At 37.1% G+C, this 16045-nt stretch overlaps 1 protein-coding gene across 1 annotated transcript; it reads left to right on the top strand.

The window, feature by feature from the left end:
* Nucleotides 1–10873: 10873 nt before the first annotated feature.
* Nucleotides 10874–12286, top strand: MELLADRAFT_87195 (uncharacterized protein; the record flags this gene model as incomplete). The annotated part of the gene is made up of 5 exons (XM_007403749.1): nt 10874–11036; nt 11095–11495; nt 11606–11854; nt 11933–12049; nt 12122–12286. The coding sequence occupies 5 exons, from the start codon at nt 10874–10876 to the stop codon at nt 12284–12286; spliced, it is 1095 nt and encodes a 364-aa protein (XP_007403811.1).
* Between the last annotated feature and the right edge of the window lie 3759 nt (nt 12287–16045).

Consider the following 16045-nt stretch of genomic DNA (forward strand, 5'->3'; position numbering starts at 1 on the left):
AAGGTTGATAAGTAGAAACAGAAGTTATTAGGAAAAAAGCACTTTTTCGAAGTTGGTAAACAAGAGGTACACGTGTAGTTTGGTTGTGTAATAGTGGTAGTGATGGAATTTAAGGTTGCCAAGAGGATTTTCCGGGATTTTTAAGGCTATAGATGATGATGTAATATTACATGAGCAAGAAAGGCTTAGTAGTAGCTGTGAAAAGTGAAGAAAATGGGTGAAATTCGTGGAAAATGGAGGTTTTCAGCTAATTACATATGTCAAATGACGTCAGAATAGGTTGGTAGATGGCTCATTCAACGCAGAGGAGTAGATTACATAATGTACAAACTTTAAATCATTAGTAACGGAGGTGTGTGTAAAAAGTTATAAGGCAAATAAAGAATTGGTGTGAATCTCGAATTTACAGTCACAAGTCATATGTAACACTAAAAACCTTAACTTCACAACTCAATATCTTACTCATCACTCATCAGAAGTAGGTCATGTAGGTGTCAGAAATGATCAGTAACACGTGGACTACAAGATGCACTTTAGTAATCAAAAATTGGAGCACATCTGAAAAAATTCGTAATCTCAAAAATTGGTTTTCAGCTAGTTTACAAGGAAAAAATCACCTGTATTCATCATAAGAAGTGCTGTACATCATATTATTGCGTCATTGATCACTTTTAGCTGTGAAAATTACATCATTTATTAGTAACAAAACCATTACATTGCGTCATCATAGGGTTTTTAGGGAATTTTGGGCGGATTTGATTGGTTTTGAGGCTGTTGACCATTGTAAAAGTTCTAGTACATTGTTATATATACTTTGAGAGGGTTTTGGGACTGTTGTTCCCCTTTTTTTTTCTTTATCATTTACGCCATTATTATTTTGTTTATCATCATAAACTTATTTTAATAGTACCTGTTCACTTAAATACGCCCTTTATTACAGTTATAAAGAGAAATTTACTTTAGTTTTATAGTCATAAAGACTTATTGGGAATAATATCAATCAGATATTGCTTATTTTTTTTCAGTTATCAATTGGGAATAACACTATAGCAGTGTTGATAGTAATACAAAGTGTGCTTTTGAAGTTAAAATTACGTGTGAAGTTATATTTCTCTGGTGCCTTATCAGTACTCAATACAACAGAGCTCTTTCTGATTGTGTTGTTTTAGAAGAGCAGTCCTTAGACAACTTCTACTAGTCATTTTATTAGTAGATTATCCTCTTCCAGCTCTGTATAACCCTTGTTGGGTTATAAGTTCTACATATTGGTGACTCTGCCCGGGCTTGACAAATTAAAATCAACTTATAATTAAATCAATTTCTCTTTTAATCATTATCAACAAGCAAATTATATTATATTACATCAAGATTCAATAAAAATTATTCACGTGGTTATCAACAGAAGATCTTTAAAATTAAAATTATTCAAATCAATCATAAACATTATCTTTCATTCTCATTTAAAAATATATCAAAATTAGTTCTTATTTGAAGAATTTATTATATAAAGAAGCTATGTCTTCAGTTATTCAAATGCATAATCAAGATGTGGCGGATGATGGAGATGAGGAATTAGAATTACCACCAACATCTCATTATAAAAGAACTCCACGAATTTCTGGAAGCAGAGTTTATGTTCCAGATGTTTCTACTTCTATTAACATATTACCACCACCACCACCTCCAGGACCTTCCTCTGGATCAACTATTCATGGAAAACAACGTGAAGAACCACCTGCTTCTGAGGATCCAATTCCACCTTCAGCCTTTACTGGATTCAGGGAACAGGAACCATTATTACCCTCTGATCATGAGGAAGACGTGGATTGGCAACAACAATTCTATAATCAACAACAATATTATTTACAAAGAGAAAAAGAAGTGGCAGACATTATTACTAATAATAGAATTAAGGAAGAAAGAGAGAAGAAGGAGAAGGAAAAAGAAGTGGTAAAAGTCGTGAAAAAGAGTAAAGGCAAGAAGGTTATTAAGAAAATTATTAAAGAAGATGATGGAGGAGATTATTCAAGTTCTTCAAGTTCTTCAGATGATGATTCAACTAGTAATGGAGATGTTAGTAGTGAAGAAAGGAATGAGGAGGCTAGAAGTCATATTAAACCACGTAGAATTGATAATACTGATTCAAGTATTAGATTTGAAGTTGGAAGGAATGTTAAGAAGTTTATCATTAATTATCATAGTCAAGCTGAAGCAAATGGCGCCTCAGAACTTGATATGGTTAGACAAGTTACTAGCTTTGTTGTTGGAGAAGAATTGAAGGAGGAAATACGTGAAATGGATGGTTGGGGTACTGGTGAATGGAGTTGGAAGAAAGTTAAGGAACAATTAATTGAAAGGTATCAAACTACCACGGAGCAACCAAGATATTCAATTGATCATTTAAGAACTTTGTCAGAAAGAACTGCTAGGACTGGTGGTGTTACAAATAAAGCTGAATATCAAACATTTAGAATTAATTTCGACAAAATTCATCAATATTTAACAAGACATGATTATATTGATTCAAATGATGAAGAAGTTGCACGCCATTTCTATGATGCTTTCTCTGATGAACTTCAAAAGAAATTCAAGAAAAGAATGATTAGAAAGAAGTTAATGAAGAAGGTGGATAGTGGAAGATATAGGTTACCTAATTTAAATAAATTAAAGAAGGTTGTGGATCATTATATTGAAGAAGAAGCTTTATTAATCTTTGAGGATATTGGAGAAGAGAAGTTTGCAATTAAGAATGAAATTGCTGGTGTTAGAAGTGAAGTAATTCAAAAGGATACTAGTAATAAAGTTGCTAAAATAGGAGGAATGCAAGCAAAAGCCACGCAGCAAATGGAGGTTTTATGTAGTGACTTGGGAAATTTACATATAAATCACGTGCAGGCTCCATTATTATTACCACCTGTAAATGCATTGCATCCTTATCTTCCTGTTTCAAATTCTTTACAAACTCAAATCCATCAACAAGCTGAACCTTTTAGAGCTCAACATCAACAAAATCCGTCAAATTATCAAAGAGTTAATCAACCTTATAATAATAATAACAATTTTAATAATCAGCCGCGTAATTTTCCAGCTCAGAATTATAAAGGACAACAGCCCAATTACAGCAGGCCTTATAATAATAATAATGTTAATAGACCTTATAATCCTCAAAATCCAAATACAAATAATCAAAATACTTATCAACCTCCACCACCTCCAAATGGAAATCAAGGAAGTACTGTCTTTTGTGTGTATTGTAATACTGAAGGACATACTGTAGGAAGATGTAGATGGGTAATTCAAGATAAGCAAGCTGGATTATTGCAAGATAGGATGGATGGTTTCTTCTTACCTTCAGGAAATGTAAGGATGTTTAAGCAAGGAGAAGATGGAATCAGGCAGCAAGTTATTAGATATTCTGAACAGCAAGCCAATGATGCTACACGTCAAAATATACAACAACAGCGTGTAACAACTCCTGCTGTACATGTTAATACACCTGTAGTACCACCTGTAACTCCTACAGCTATTATTACTAAAAATGACGGGAAAGATAAAATTCAAGAGCTTAAAACAAGTTGTGGTATTCTTGAAGGGAATTGGAGGATGCCTGAAATATTAAGAAGTAATGGGAATGAATTATTGGGAGGAGGTGGAACTAAAATATATGATATTACAGCAAATACACGTAGTGGAAAGACTGTAACTCAAGCTGAACCTAAGAAGAAGAGGAAGGTTACTATTAATGAAGAAGCTGAGGATATTGATGATGGTATGGATTTAGATATAGAAAATGATATTGAAGAAGCTGGTATAAATGAAATGGAGGAAAGCTCAAGAAGAATTCATGCTGATGATGATAATAGAAACATTAAGGAAGGTTCAAATAAAACAATTAGACCTTCTTATATAATGCCAGGACACGGGGAACAGAAGAATAAATTGGAAAGGCCAGTCTTTGCAGACAATCCAAGAGTTGTAACAGACGTGGTTCAGAAATTAATGAAGAGTGTTATTGATATTCAAGTTAAGGAATTATGCGCCATTTCTCCTGTGGTATCTGAAGAAGTTAAGAAGTGGGTTTCAAAGAGAAGATTAAATATGAATCAAGAAACAATGGCTTCAGCAGTTAATAGTACAGCTTTATCTGACTTTGAATTTGATTCTGAAAGTAATTCATCTCTGGAAGTTAATTTACCTCAGTCTCCTTTATATTCCACGCCTTTGGGATATGTTACTATTACAATTGGTAAAATTAAATTGAAAGCATTGGTTGATTCAGGATCTCAAATTAGTATAATTCCTCAGAAGTTTATGCAATTGTTACCTGTTCAAACTATGGTTAATATTAAAGGAGCAGTAAGAGGAATTGGCGGACAGAAGACTGTTTTATGTGGGATTGCTGAGAAAGTGAAAGTTAGAATTGGTAGAAATATTGAAGGCTTGGTTCAATTCTACGTAACTGAGGAGAGTCAAACTCCAATAATATTGGGAAGATCTTTCTTATTTGATTATGCTGTTCAATTGGATTTCAAGAAAGATTTAGGGGAAATGATGACATTAAAAGATAATAGAGGAGTATGGATGAAGGTGAGGTTATGTGAACCTGATAAAGGAAATTGGGAAAGGGAATTAAATGTAGAAATTGAAGAAAGGCAAGGTTATGCAGCACATGATTTATGTTTAGGAATTGATTATGATATAGTTGAAGATGAAGATGATGAAGAAGAAGTATTTGGGTTGCAATTTGAGAAGGAAAGTGTGGATTATGATTTAATAAATGAATTAAGCTTAATTATGTGCTTGGAAGATCAAGAAATATTTGGGAGAGGGCGTGAACTCAAGGATTTAAGGAGTTATAGTACCAAATATAAGACTGTAGATAAGAAGGTTAAACCTGTAAATGCGCCAATGCCACAGTATTTAAATCTTCCTTTACAAAGACCACCTTTATCAAGGGATCCTTATATTACTCCTTTAATTAAAAATCCTCCAGTCTTCAAAGAAACTGAGAAAACCACGGTGGAAAGGCTTAAGCAATGCAACTTTGGTCCTGCAGAATGGTTAAGTGAGGAGGAATGGAAATTATTCTTATTAATATTGGTATTAAGGGAAGCAGCAATAGCTTATTGTGAAGAAGAAAGAGGATTATTGAAGCATTCATATGGACAACCTTATGCAATACCCGTGGTGGAACATGAGCCTTGGCAAATTAGACCTATTCCTATACCTGTAGCAATAAGGAATGATTTCATTGAATTAGTTAGACAAAGAATAAGAACAGGTCTTTATGAACAATCCACATCAAGTTATACTAGTCCTGTATTCTGTGTACTTAAAGGTGATGGAAAATTAAGGGTAGTACATGATTTACAAGTATTAAATAGAGTAACAATTAAGGACTCTGGGGTACCACCTGCTCCTGAAGATTTCGTGGAATCCTTTGCTGGAAGAGCTTGTTATGGACTTGGTGATATAATGGGAGGTTATGATGAAAGGGAATTAGCAGCATTTTCACGTCCTTTAACAACTTTTGAAACCCCTTTGGGAAGATTACAATTAACTAGATTACCTCAAGGAGCAACTAATTCAGTAGCTGTATATCAAGCTCAGATGATGTGGATATTGCAAGATGAAATTCCTCAACACGTGGGAATTTTTATTGATGATGGTGGTATTAAAGGACCTGAATCAGATTATAATAATGAAGTATTAAAAGAAAATAATGGTATAAGAAAATTTATTTGGGAATATGCCGTGGTTTTAGAAAGAATGTTGTTCAGGATTGAAGAAGCAGGACTTACTGTGTCTGTACCTGCTTTGGAAATTGTTGGACATATTGTAAGCAAGAAAGGAAGGAGTATATCAATTAAAAAGAAGAATAACAATTAAAAAGAAGAATAAGATTCAAAGTTGGCCAACTCCAACAAATAAAACTCAAGTATTAGGATGTAAGAATGTTTATTCCTAATTTTGGTCATTTGGCAGCACCTTTAAGAAGGCTTACAAGATTAAAAGTGGAGTTTATATGGAGTCAAGAGTGTGAGGATGCTTTTAATTTATTGAAGAAGATTGTTGGGGAAGATATAATATTATCAGCTTTGGATTATAATGAAGAAGCAAGTCCAATTATTCTAGCCGTGGATTCAAGTCATATAGCAGCTGGAGGAGTATTAATGCAAGCGGATGGAAATGGGGAAGTCAGGCCAGTATTCTATGAATCAGAAGTATTTACTGAGGTGGAATCAAGGTATTCTCAACCCAAATTAGAGCTATGTGGTGTGGCAAAGATTCTTAAAAAGTTCAGAACAAAGTTATGGGGTCAACATTTTGAATTACAAGTGGATGCAAAGGCTTTAATTCAGATGATTAACACACCAAGTTTACCTAATGCTGCTATGACAAGATGGGTAGCTTTCATTCAATTATTTTCATTTGATTTAGTTCATAAACATGCTAAAAGCTTTGGAATGCCAGATGGATTATCAAGAAGAATGCGTGGAAGTGATTCAGATTCAGCTGAGAGTTTTAATGAGGAGGATAAAGATATTAAAGTATATGAAAGTTTTAAATTGCAGAATGAGGATTTAACATCAGAAAAAGAGGAGGAAGAGAGTGGAACAATTTGGGCACAAGAAGGTGTTTGGAAGTATTTACAAGAGTATTTAACAACTTTAAAAAGACCTGAAGGATGCTTGGATGATGAGTTTCAAAGGCTTAAGAATAGAGCTCCTTCTTATTACGTGGAAAATGAAAGATTGAAGAAAAGAGGAGTACCTTATGGAAGATTGGTTGTTTCAAATTTAGAAGGACAAAGGTTTGTTTTAGAGAAATTACATGAGGAATTAGGACATAGAGGAATTGAGGAGACTTATAAAAGATGTTTGGTAAGATTCTGGTGGCCTGAAATGAAGGAATTTGTTAGAGATTGGGTATTGACGTGTGAAATATGTCGGAAGAAAAGTTCAAAGAAAGAAAAAGAAATGGGAAGGGCAACTGGTGAAAGTACTTTATTTGGAAGAGTGAGCTTGGATGCAATTCATATTAAGGCGGGTAATTATAATTATGCTATAATAGCTAGAGATGATTTAACTGGATGGGTAGAAGCTGCACCTTTAAAGAAGTTAACAGCACCTGCAGTGGCCAAATTTATTACTAAAGAATGGTTAATGAGATATGGTTCTGTTAAATGTTTTACTGTGGATGGAGGTTCTGAATTTAAAGGGGTATTTAGAGATGCAATTGCTATGTCAGGATCAAAGTTAGGGGAATCCACGGCATATTGGCCACAGTCAGAAGGAATGGTTGAAAGAGGTCATAAGGATATTAAAGGAGCTTTGGTAAAATTAAGTGATGAGACTGGGACTTCTTGGGAAACATTTCTACCTCAAGTATTATTTGCAGACAGGATTTCCACGAAAAGAACCACTGGATTATCTCCTTATGAGATGTTATTTAATCAACTAGCAATTTTACCCGTGGATTTGGAAGCTGGGACATTTTTAGGTATTGATTGGGATATTATTTACACTGGAGAAGATTTATTAAAAGCAAGAATGGAACAATTATTGGGAAGAGAAGAATTAATTAAGAAGGCTTATGAAAAGATGATGAAGGCAAGAGTAGATGGAATTATATATTGGGACAAGAAAAATGCGCATAGATTAAGAAATCCATTAGAGAAGGGAACTTTGGTATTAACTTATAACAAAAGTTTAGAATTTCAATGGGGAAAATTATTTAAAAATAGATGGAATGGGCCTTATAAGGTAGTTGAACAACATATGGGAGGTGCTTATATTCTAGAAGAGTTAGATGGAACTCAATTATCGCGAAAATATGCTGCTGAACATGTTAAAAGATTTTATCCTAGGGGTGTGGCAATATTAGCAGAAGAAGAGGAGGTGGGCATTGAAGAGGAAGAGGCGCAATTATAAGTATAAATTACCACTAATAATATTATTAATTTCAAAAGATAAAAATATATATAAAAGATTAAAAGAATTAAAAGACCAGAATAAAAATATAAGATAAGATTTAAAAAAAAAAAATAATAATAAGGATATGTTTCACTAGTTATCAGTATAATAATTATATTAAAATTTTAAAAGAAGATTAAAAATGTACAAGTTAAAAGATATAAAAAAAAAAAAAAAAAAAAAAAATTAAGGAGAAGAAGGGAAAAGGCGTGGATCAAGCCAGCTTGGAAGTTCATAAATAGTATAATTATAATCAGTATAAGGAGAATTTACAGCGGGAATTACAGGAGGACTATTATTAACATAATTAATTAGAGGAGGTTCAGTATTAGGAGGATTGGTAGAAGGAGTACTGTAGGGGGATAAAATAGCAGCATTTGCACGCTCAGCATGATTAAGGAATGGAATAAAAGTTGCTACAGTCAAACACTCATCTTCACCCCTTCTTGAAACATACTCAGCTATAGAATGTGCACGCAACAAATGATAATGATTATTAATTATGTTTGGAACTTCAAAGCCTGCTTCTTTAAATTGTCTGATTGTATCATCCAGGATCCTCCAAGAATGCCAATTCTGATAAGTTATATAATCAGTTTTCCACGCCAGGTTATGTTCATATAATCTTTCAAAAAATGGATCAGATGTAGTAAAGTTGGTTTCAATTGATGAAGTAATAGAGGGATTAGGGGAATCAGGTGCTGAAGGCGTGTTATTTAAATTAATATTATAAGGGTTAAGGAAATTTATTCTGATAGGAGTATTAGGCGTGTTTGGTGGAGGGTAATTGTTGGCAGGAGAATTAGGTACAGGTGAATTATTGGATGAAGGCGCTGAGGGGTAGGCTATTAAAATTAAATAAAGAAAAGACATTAAAAATTAGTAAAAGAATTAAATAAAAACATTGAAACTTATTATAAAGAAAAGAAGAAAGAAATAGAAGAAAGAAATTGGACTTACAGCATATTATTCCTAGACTATGGCATCTTTGGCAAGCAGGATTGATTTGATAGTGGCAGGAGGAGTTTACCATCCGGCATTGGACACAAGGTGAAGCTACAGAAGGTGAAACAGTGTTGACCATATTGGAAATAAAGGAAAATTCGAGAATTTAGTGATTTGGAGTGTTTAATTGATAAACTGGGGGCAGTTTGGAAGAAGAGGAGGATGTGGTGATCAATTAAAAAATTCACAATTACCAGTTTACCAGTTTATTAGCAGGATTCAGCAGGAAAGAAAATTCGAAATGGAGGTTTTTGATCAATTGAAGCTCTTGTAGGCTTATGTATTGGTCATTAGGTCAACATTACATCATTTTATTTCACATTATATATTAAGATCATTATAGTTTACTTACAAATTTATTACAAAAAGAAAGAAAGAAAAACATAAGAAAAATTCGAAATTATAGGTATAAAGGTTGGAAATTGGTTTTTAGGTTAGTAAAAATAAAGTTATGGGTATTATGAGGTTAGAATATGAAAGAACAACATTATATGATACTATGACAATTTTAATCTTCAAGGTTGATAAGTAGAAACAGAAGTTATTAGGAAAAAAGCACTTTTTCGAAGTTGGTAAACAAGAGGTACACGTGTAGTTTGGTTGTGTAATAGTGGTAGTGATGGAATTTAAGGTTGCCAAGAGGATTTTCCGGGATTTTTAAGGCTATAGATGATGATGTAATATTACATGAGCAAGAAAGGCTTAGTAGTAGCTGTGAAAAGTGAAGAAAATGGGTGAAATTCGTGGAAAATGGAGGTTTTCAGCTAATTACATATGTCAAATGACGTCAGAATAGGTTGATAGATGGCTCATTCAACGCAGAAGAGTAGATTACATAATGTACAAACTTTAAATCATTAGTAACGGAGGTGTGTGTAAAAAGTTATAAGGCAAATAAAGAATTGGTGTGAATCTCGAATTTACAGTCACAAGTCATATGTAACACTAAAAACCTTAACTTCACAACTCAATATCTTACTCATCACTCATCAGAAGTAGGTCATGTAGGTGTCAGAAATGATCAGTAACACGTGGACTACAAGATGCACTTTAGTAATCAAAAATTGGAGCACATCTGAAAAAATTCGTAATCTCAAAAATTGGTTTTCAGCTAGTTTACAAGGAAAAAATCACCTGTATTCATCATAAGAAGTGCTGTACATCATATTATTGCGTCATTGATCACTTTTAGGTGTGAAAATTACATCATTTATTAGTAACAAAACCATTACATTGCGTCATCATAGGGTTTTTAGGGAATTTTGGGCGGATTTGATTGGTTTTGAGGCTGTTGACCATTGTAAAAGTTCTAGTACATTGTTATATATACTTTGAGAGGGTTTTGGGACTGTTGTTCCCTTTTTTTTTTCTTTATCATTTACGCCATTATTATTTTGTTTATCATCATAAACTTATTTTAATAGTACCTGTTCACTTAAATACGCCCTTTATTACAGTTATAAAGAGAAATTTACTTTAGTTTTATAGTCATAAAGACTTATTGGGAATAATATCAATCAGATATTGCTTATTTTTTTTCAGTTATCAATTGGGAATAACACTATAGCAGTGTTGATAGTAATACAAAGTGTGCTTTTGAAGTTAAAATTACGTGTGAAGTTATATTTCTCTGGTGCCTTATCAGTACTCAATACAACAGAGCTCTTTCTGATTGTGTTGTTTTAGAAGAGCAGTCCTTAGACAACTTCTACTAGTCATTTTATTAGTAGATTATCCTCTTCCAGCTCTGTATAACCCTTGTTGGGTTATAAGTTCTACAGCGGCCCATTCAATGGCCGCGGTAATCTGGACCTGAGTGATGCACTGAAGGCTCCTTCACAAGGACCCTCGCTGAACGGTCTCAGTCAGTGATTTGACATTGGTGCTCATCCATGGCCAATCCCATTAGGCCCAGGCAGCTGATAGGCCTATTTGTAGACCACTCTTTCATCGGGCGTGCAAGTCAGGAAAATTCCGAAGGTCTGACTTCACAATTCCCAGGCAGCCCGCTCAACGGATTCAATAAACAAGGTTCCGTCAGGAATAACTCCAATGGTAATTGTAGTTATCCCCTGTATAATCGACCAATGCTGACCAAACCATTTCTCCCCAGGTTCCTTAGACTCACCTAGAGGTCGAAACGACGCCGGCGACCTCGCTCGTAGCGCCAGTTTCCACGCCACTCCCAACCAGGACAGCCATCGCGGGCGGAACGCAAACCATCATCTGTTGTCTCGAGATCGAGACAACAGATCCGTGTCTCCATCTCAACGAAGGAGTGGCGGGCGCACCGAGCCTCAGTGGCCATCCCGTGGAATGCCCAACACGCAAACGATGCGCGAATCACAAAACACGGACTTGCCCAATAGGACGATGTTTGAAGACGACATCGCCGACGGGCCACCTGGTTTTTCTGCGCCATTATCAGCGCAACCCATGGAGACATTCATGGCGATGTCAACGCGATTTGGTTTGGAAGAGCCTTTTCAGGCGTTTGCGTTGTACCAAGCGGAGGTAAATTCACCTCCCCTCACTGTCGGAATCAGAGTGTCGCCAAAATAGATCAATACTGACGTTAATCTATTTTATATGCCTTTACATCCGACGGGATATCCATTGTCAAGGTCAATGGCTATGACCACCGCCACTTAGCTCAAGCCACGGCCAATTCGAAGCTCCTGATGGAGCTTGGACGTGTCAACAGCAAGATTGACACGTTAAACGGCCAATTGGCCACCATCACAGAGGCAGTCATTGCCCTCACGCGAGCTCCACTTCCCGCACCAGGTCCAGGTGCCACTGGAGTGGTGGAACATGGCCCACTGGGCGACTCTTCCGGTGGGGGAAAGTGGGTAGCAAGCGCGAAACTCACGGTATACACACTCATCGCATTTGTACTCAACCGCAATGTTCCCACACGTAGCTGACCTTTCCCTTTTTTTTACTTTCAGGGCGTCATTAATCCCTTGGCACTCAAGCTTCTGTTTTCCCCTCTACTCGAAGCCTATACAGCTATCGAAACTCGGGCAGAAGGGTATCTGCCCAATTCATTGTTTAATACAATCAAGGTAAGTCACACGACGGTCATGTGATTGTTTGCTGAACTGATGCCGACATCCTCGCTATCCCCCTCACGATAGAAAAAGGTTGTGAAAGAAGGCGCTGCCTTTGCAGAGGAGCACCTTCCCGTCCAGGTCCTTGGCGTGGAAGACGCCAGCGACACCCAAGCGTACACCAGAGCGCTGAAAGGCGCGGGGAAACAAGCCAGAGAAAAGCTACATAACGTGGTATGTTCCAACCTTTGATATTATGTACCAACAAAGTGCTAACACTGCCAGCATTAAAGAGGTTCCCAGATGGGAATATGGGTCCTAGTGATCAGATTCCCATTCTGCTACTGTTACACAGTTCCATCAATATTTCCTGAGTAGCCATTGTGATATATGTAGTCAATATTTTGAAATGTGTGTCTCAATCTGAACAAAGTTACAGCATGTATTACACATGATTTTCTTATCTAGATGAGCAGATAACTGAGCGGACCTGTATGTAGCTGATAGCTAAGGATTTATTCAGATGTTTGCACATATGTAGTGTATGCTTTATGGCTCAGATGTGCAGTGCAAGATGATTTGATGCTCCATTCTTCTCTCAATGATATTCCCAGCCTAGGTCATGTTCCGACCAGGGAACCTATTTAATGCTGGCAGTGTAACGGACACCGCAGCTCTTGGTAGGCATCCACGATCCTAAAACGAAAGAGGTTGTTGATACTGCAGTCCCCGCCATCAAAGACATGGTTCAACGAGTATGTACATGTATTTCGCTTATGCCCGAATAAAGTACAGAACTTGATACATGGTCACATGTTCAATTTCAGGTGGCCGTTAGGTGTGGTATAGCAGGTGAGAAGGCAGAAATCGAAGCCGTGTGGGCGGCCACCGATTCACCAACTCGAGGTCGAATTGCCTACCTGGTGAGCACTGTGATTCCATATTTTATTTATGCTAATATGGCTGATGCTTGGTTTTCTGGCTCAGCGTCGAGAAGCCGCGCGCCTGGTGCTCAAGGGAGGCCGAGGTTGTGAATCCATCTGGGCTGTAGTGGATAAGAAACTATCCCAGTTGCGACTGAAGCGGAACAGTGACTATACTACTGCGTCAGTGAATACATAAGCTTGTGGATTGTCAAGCATAATGAAAAGCTTACACCCATTCAACCACAGCTTTTACCAAATTATATTCGACGAGGATGTCAAATATTTTGACGGAAATATTTGGTTCAAAGATTTGAAAGCTCGCGAACCGAAAGTTACGTTGGACATGCCTTCCGAGGAGGCCATCCTGGCGCGAATGGCTGGACACATGGGCAATGGAATCCCTGGTGGAACAAACTTCCTTCAACCAGGAATTTAAAAGCGCTAATCTAAAGATTGTATTAGACATATGATTTCTTATTTACATATTTAATCAATGCGAATTCGTAGTTCCTATTACTTTGCGTCTTATTTCATCTGAGAGTTGTCGCGGTGCTGTGTGAATTTCCAAGCGTGATTCATTCAGGATAAATCTCCCTGCAAGGTTAGCTGAGCCGAAGTGAGCAGGTGGCTGGTGCGGAAAGCTGCGCCCAGCCACCTGATACCTGGCGCCCCGCATCGGATGTCCGCAACCTGGGTCGGAACGGGGCTGCGTGCCAGTGCCCCGAATGCAATCTGCCTCGGGCCATGACCCAGCTGGCCGTCTGCGGTCGTATTACAGCCGACCTGCTGCTGGCTCATGGCCGCATGCACGCGCCTGCCGAGCTTGCCTGCAGGCCGTCATGAGCCAACGAGTTTGGCTCCAGGCGGTCATAAGCTAACTGACGGTCTTAAGCCTGTTTGCAGACGCCAGCGGGCGCGAACATCGTCGGCTGCAGGCGGGCTCAGCAGGCGGCTGACAGTTGTCAGCCGTGAGGCCCAACGGGAGACGGCCTGCCCCTCTGCAATGGTTGGCCGTCTGCCGCCGGCCTGGCTGGCCCGTCTGTAGACGGCTGGACACCTCTGTGGTGTATTCATCTGAACGTTTCATCCCTTGGCCAATCAATATTCCTCCGAAGGATGTATTCCAAACGAGATGAGTTTACTTACGACGTACCTGGCCTTTACTCAGTTCCAACAATCAAATCCAAGACTCTTCACTCTATGAGACTACCTCTATCAGTTCAGCAAGAGCATGAGCCATCCAATGACTCCAAGAGGCATTTTGCGAAATCAGTCGATCACAAATTGATGCAATAGATCAGAAATCACTTTTAGACTAATGAACTATCTTTTTACTTCAATTTTATTTCTTTCTTATTAATTACAGACTGAATCCAACAATTTTACCAAATCTACCATCAATCAACATCCATCCCAATAATCTCAGTACAAGTACAACTTCAATTGTTAATCAGAATCACAATCCGAATTCAAGTACTTCACCCACTTTAACTTTTATCAATAGTAACAATTATAACATCATCTCATTAGCATCTCCTGAAGCTGAAAGAACACCTACTACACCTACTAATCATCATTGAACTATTGATTCACCTTATTCTAGTCCAACTCCTACAGTCATTCAATCTTATAACATTTATCATCACTTTATTCTTCTCAATCTACTCCTGCTTTACTCAAATCCACTCCAATCAATCATTTCAGTTCAGTATCTTTTTTTCAAATCTTCCCTTTCTCCTGTTTTTGAAGCTGATTCATATCTCAGCCTTCACACCAGTCACCATTTCACCTGATCAGATGGGGTTCCATTCATCTCCTAAAAACAATTCTCAATCTCCATCAAATCATAAACAATCGAATCATAATCGGTCTAATTTCTTCATCCCATATTGATCTTACGTGGCACAGTACCCGATATGAAATTGCGAAATAAACTTGATCAGTTAGAAGATGTAGTCGATCTTCTCGCCATCAATCACCAGCTACCTCGGCTCCAACTGCTTTCGCTCCCAATTATCTTGGGAACTCTTTCAATGAAGGATCTCAATCGCCTCGGCGTCATCTGATTCAACCCTCACGTATGCGCACTAGATTTTTTTTGACATATCATAATGTAATGAAGCCAAATTGATTTGCATGTGTTACTTACTTCTTGATTTGAATGGACTATCCTCTTTAAATGGAAAAAGATCGGTACAAGTTTGGAAGATGATAAAGCTGATTGCTTGCTTATTTGGGGTCAGAAGGTTTTAATTGATGCACAATAAGAAGTATTTTTGCTTGGTCCTTTTGCCTCTTTTACTTGGAATATGTAAGCTGACTGGCTATTGGTCATATCTTCTTTAAATTAATCAAAATATTCTCATTGAAGACATATCCTCACCTTCATTCAAACTCAATCAGAACACAATCATCTTACAATAAATCAATCAAAAGTCATATTGGGATTCATCTTCATTTTGTGGGGGGTCGATTAGCTGAAGAACCCAAAAGTGTGCCCGAGACAAGTTAACTTGAAGTTTGAGTTTGATTTCAATCCCACTTTACATATACAAATCTCATCCATCCTCATTAAATCACACAGCAACACCATTCACTTTGGTTTCTATTTTGATTGCTTTATAAATTGGAGCATTAATCATTTCAATTATTAGAGAACTTCATGATTTACTTATCGATGACATCTTGAACAATCTATACTCGAGTAATTTATTTTGCGTTAAGAGTTTGATCAGAAATCATCATGTAGTTTGGTGATTTTTAGCATGTTTGTTTGGAGAAATTTGATGTGATCTTTATGGATTATGATGAGGATGAGGATGAGGATGAGGATGATGTGAGTCTGGGAGAATTAACCACATGTTTTTAACCTATAACGACTCAAGTGAATTGTCTACATACTTTAAAGATCTAAAGAGATACCGGACCAACGAGAAACTGAGAGGCAAGTAAATGGTAGTAGATCAGGACAAGAAAATGGATCATCGGAAGTGAGATCAACTGTTGAAAGGCCTGGTAAGGATTTGAATGTTGAATTTTGGCCAACTCAATAGCTCTCTGTTGTTGCTGTTCATATAACACATTT

The sequence above is a fragment of the Melampsora larici-populina genome (genome assembly GCF_000204055.1).
Source record: "Melampsora larici-populina 98AG31 unplaced genomic scaffold MELLAscaffold_1, whole genome shotgun sequence".
NCBI classification, from domain to species: Eukaryota; Fungi; Basidiomycota; class Pucciniomycetes; order Pucciniales; family Melampsoraceae; genus Melampsora; species Melampsora laricis-populina.